The sequence below is a fragment of the Mandrillus leucophaeus genome, unplaced genomic scaffold (assembly GCF_000951045.1).
Source record: "Mandrillus leucophaeus isolate KB7577 unplaced genomic scaffold, Mleu.le_1.0 Scaffold423, whole genome shotgun sequence".
NCBI lineage: Eukaryota > Metazoa > Chordata > Mammalia > Primates > Cercopithecidae > Mandrillus > Mandrillus leucophaeus.
Window position 1 is genome coordinate 632,872 of NW_012104510.1, and position 1,254 is coordinate 634,125.

Below are 1,254 nucleotides of genomic sequence, written 5' to 3' on the forward strand. Positions count from 1 at the left end.
TAAGAAATACAAAAAACTAGCCGGGCGAGGTGGCGGGCGCCTGTAGTCCCAGCTACTCGGGAGGCTGAGGCAGGAGAATGGCGTAAACCCGGGAGGTGGAGCTTGCAGTGAGCTGAGATCCGGCCACAGCACTCCAGCCGGGGTGACAGAGCGAGACTCCGTCTCAAAAAAAAAAAAAAAGAACACTGAGGGCAGGGGATGCCTTCCACTCTTCCGCAAATGGTGATGGAGAGGGCTATGCGGGAGCTCTGGGTGGACCCTGCACAGGGCAGGGCAGAAAGGCCTGGGCTGACTTGTGTTCCTTTCCTGCAGTACGCTGGCATCGACCCCTCGGACGGTGTTAACTCAGAGGTGAGTATGCTCCTGGGCACGAAGACTCAAGTCTTTCCCCCAACATCTGTGACCTTGCACACAGAGGTCAATGGAAGCCCCTTCCTCCAGGTGTGGGGATCGTATTGGGTGTGTTCTCAATTGGTAGTGTCTGCTCGAGGTGGATTTTGCTGTGATCTGCTTGTGATGTCTGCCATGGGCATGGATTAGGAGAAGAGGGTTTACACGCCACCTCTCCACCACGTGGTGAAGGTTTGTGAGGTTAGACTCCAAATGAAGGCAATTTTTTGGGAGGGTGGAGGGACGGAGTCTTGCTGTGTCATCCAGGCTGGACTGCAGTGGCGTGACCTCGGCTCACTTCGACCTCTGCCTCTCAGGTTCGAGCAATTCTCCTGCCTCAGCCTCCCAAGTAGCTGGGACTACAGGCACCTGCCACCACACCCAGCTAATTTTTGTATTTTTAGCAGAGATGGGATTTCACCATGTTGGCCAGGATGGTCTTGAACTCCTGACCTCAGGTGATTCTCCCGCCTCCACCTCCCAGAGTGCTGGGATTACAGGAGTGAGCCACTGCGCCCGGCCAAAGGCCCTTTCTTTGCGGGAGAGTTGCATCTGAGACTGTTCAAGTCGAGCCCCCAGTCGGTTTATGGCACACGTGTGTGGCCCTCCTTTTTCTTTTCCTTTACATTTTTAAATTTTTATTTATTTATTTATTTACTTATTTTGAGACAGGCTGTCACTCTATCACCCAGGCTGGAGTGCTATGATGTGATCCCAGCTCACTGCAGCTTTGATCTCCTGGGATCAAACAATCCTCCCACCTCAGCCTCCCAAGTAGGGTGACAGGAATGTGCCACCACACCCAGATAGTTTATTTTTAATTTTTTTGTACAGACAGAGTCTCACTAGGTTGCCCAGGCTGGT

General features: G+C 52.8%; 1 protein-coding gene across 1 annotated transcript in view; it reads left to right on the forward strand.

Annotated features, from left to right (window-relative positions):
• PALM (paralemmin) overlaps positions 1–1,254 on the forward strand; it is a 48,793-nt gene that overhangs the window by 43,706 nt on the left and 3,833 nt on the right. Inside the window, exon 5 of the mRNA XM_011993057.1 lies at positions 313–351. Within this exon, the coding sequence (XP_011848447.1) occupies positions 313–351 (39 nt within the window). The remainder of the gene's footprint in view (positions 1–312; positions 352–1,254) is intronic.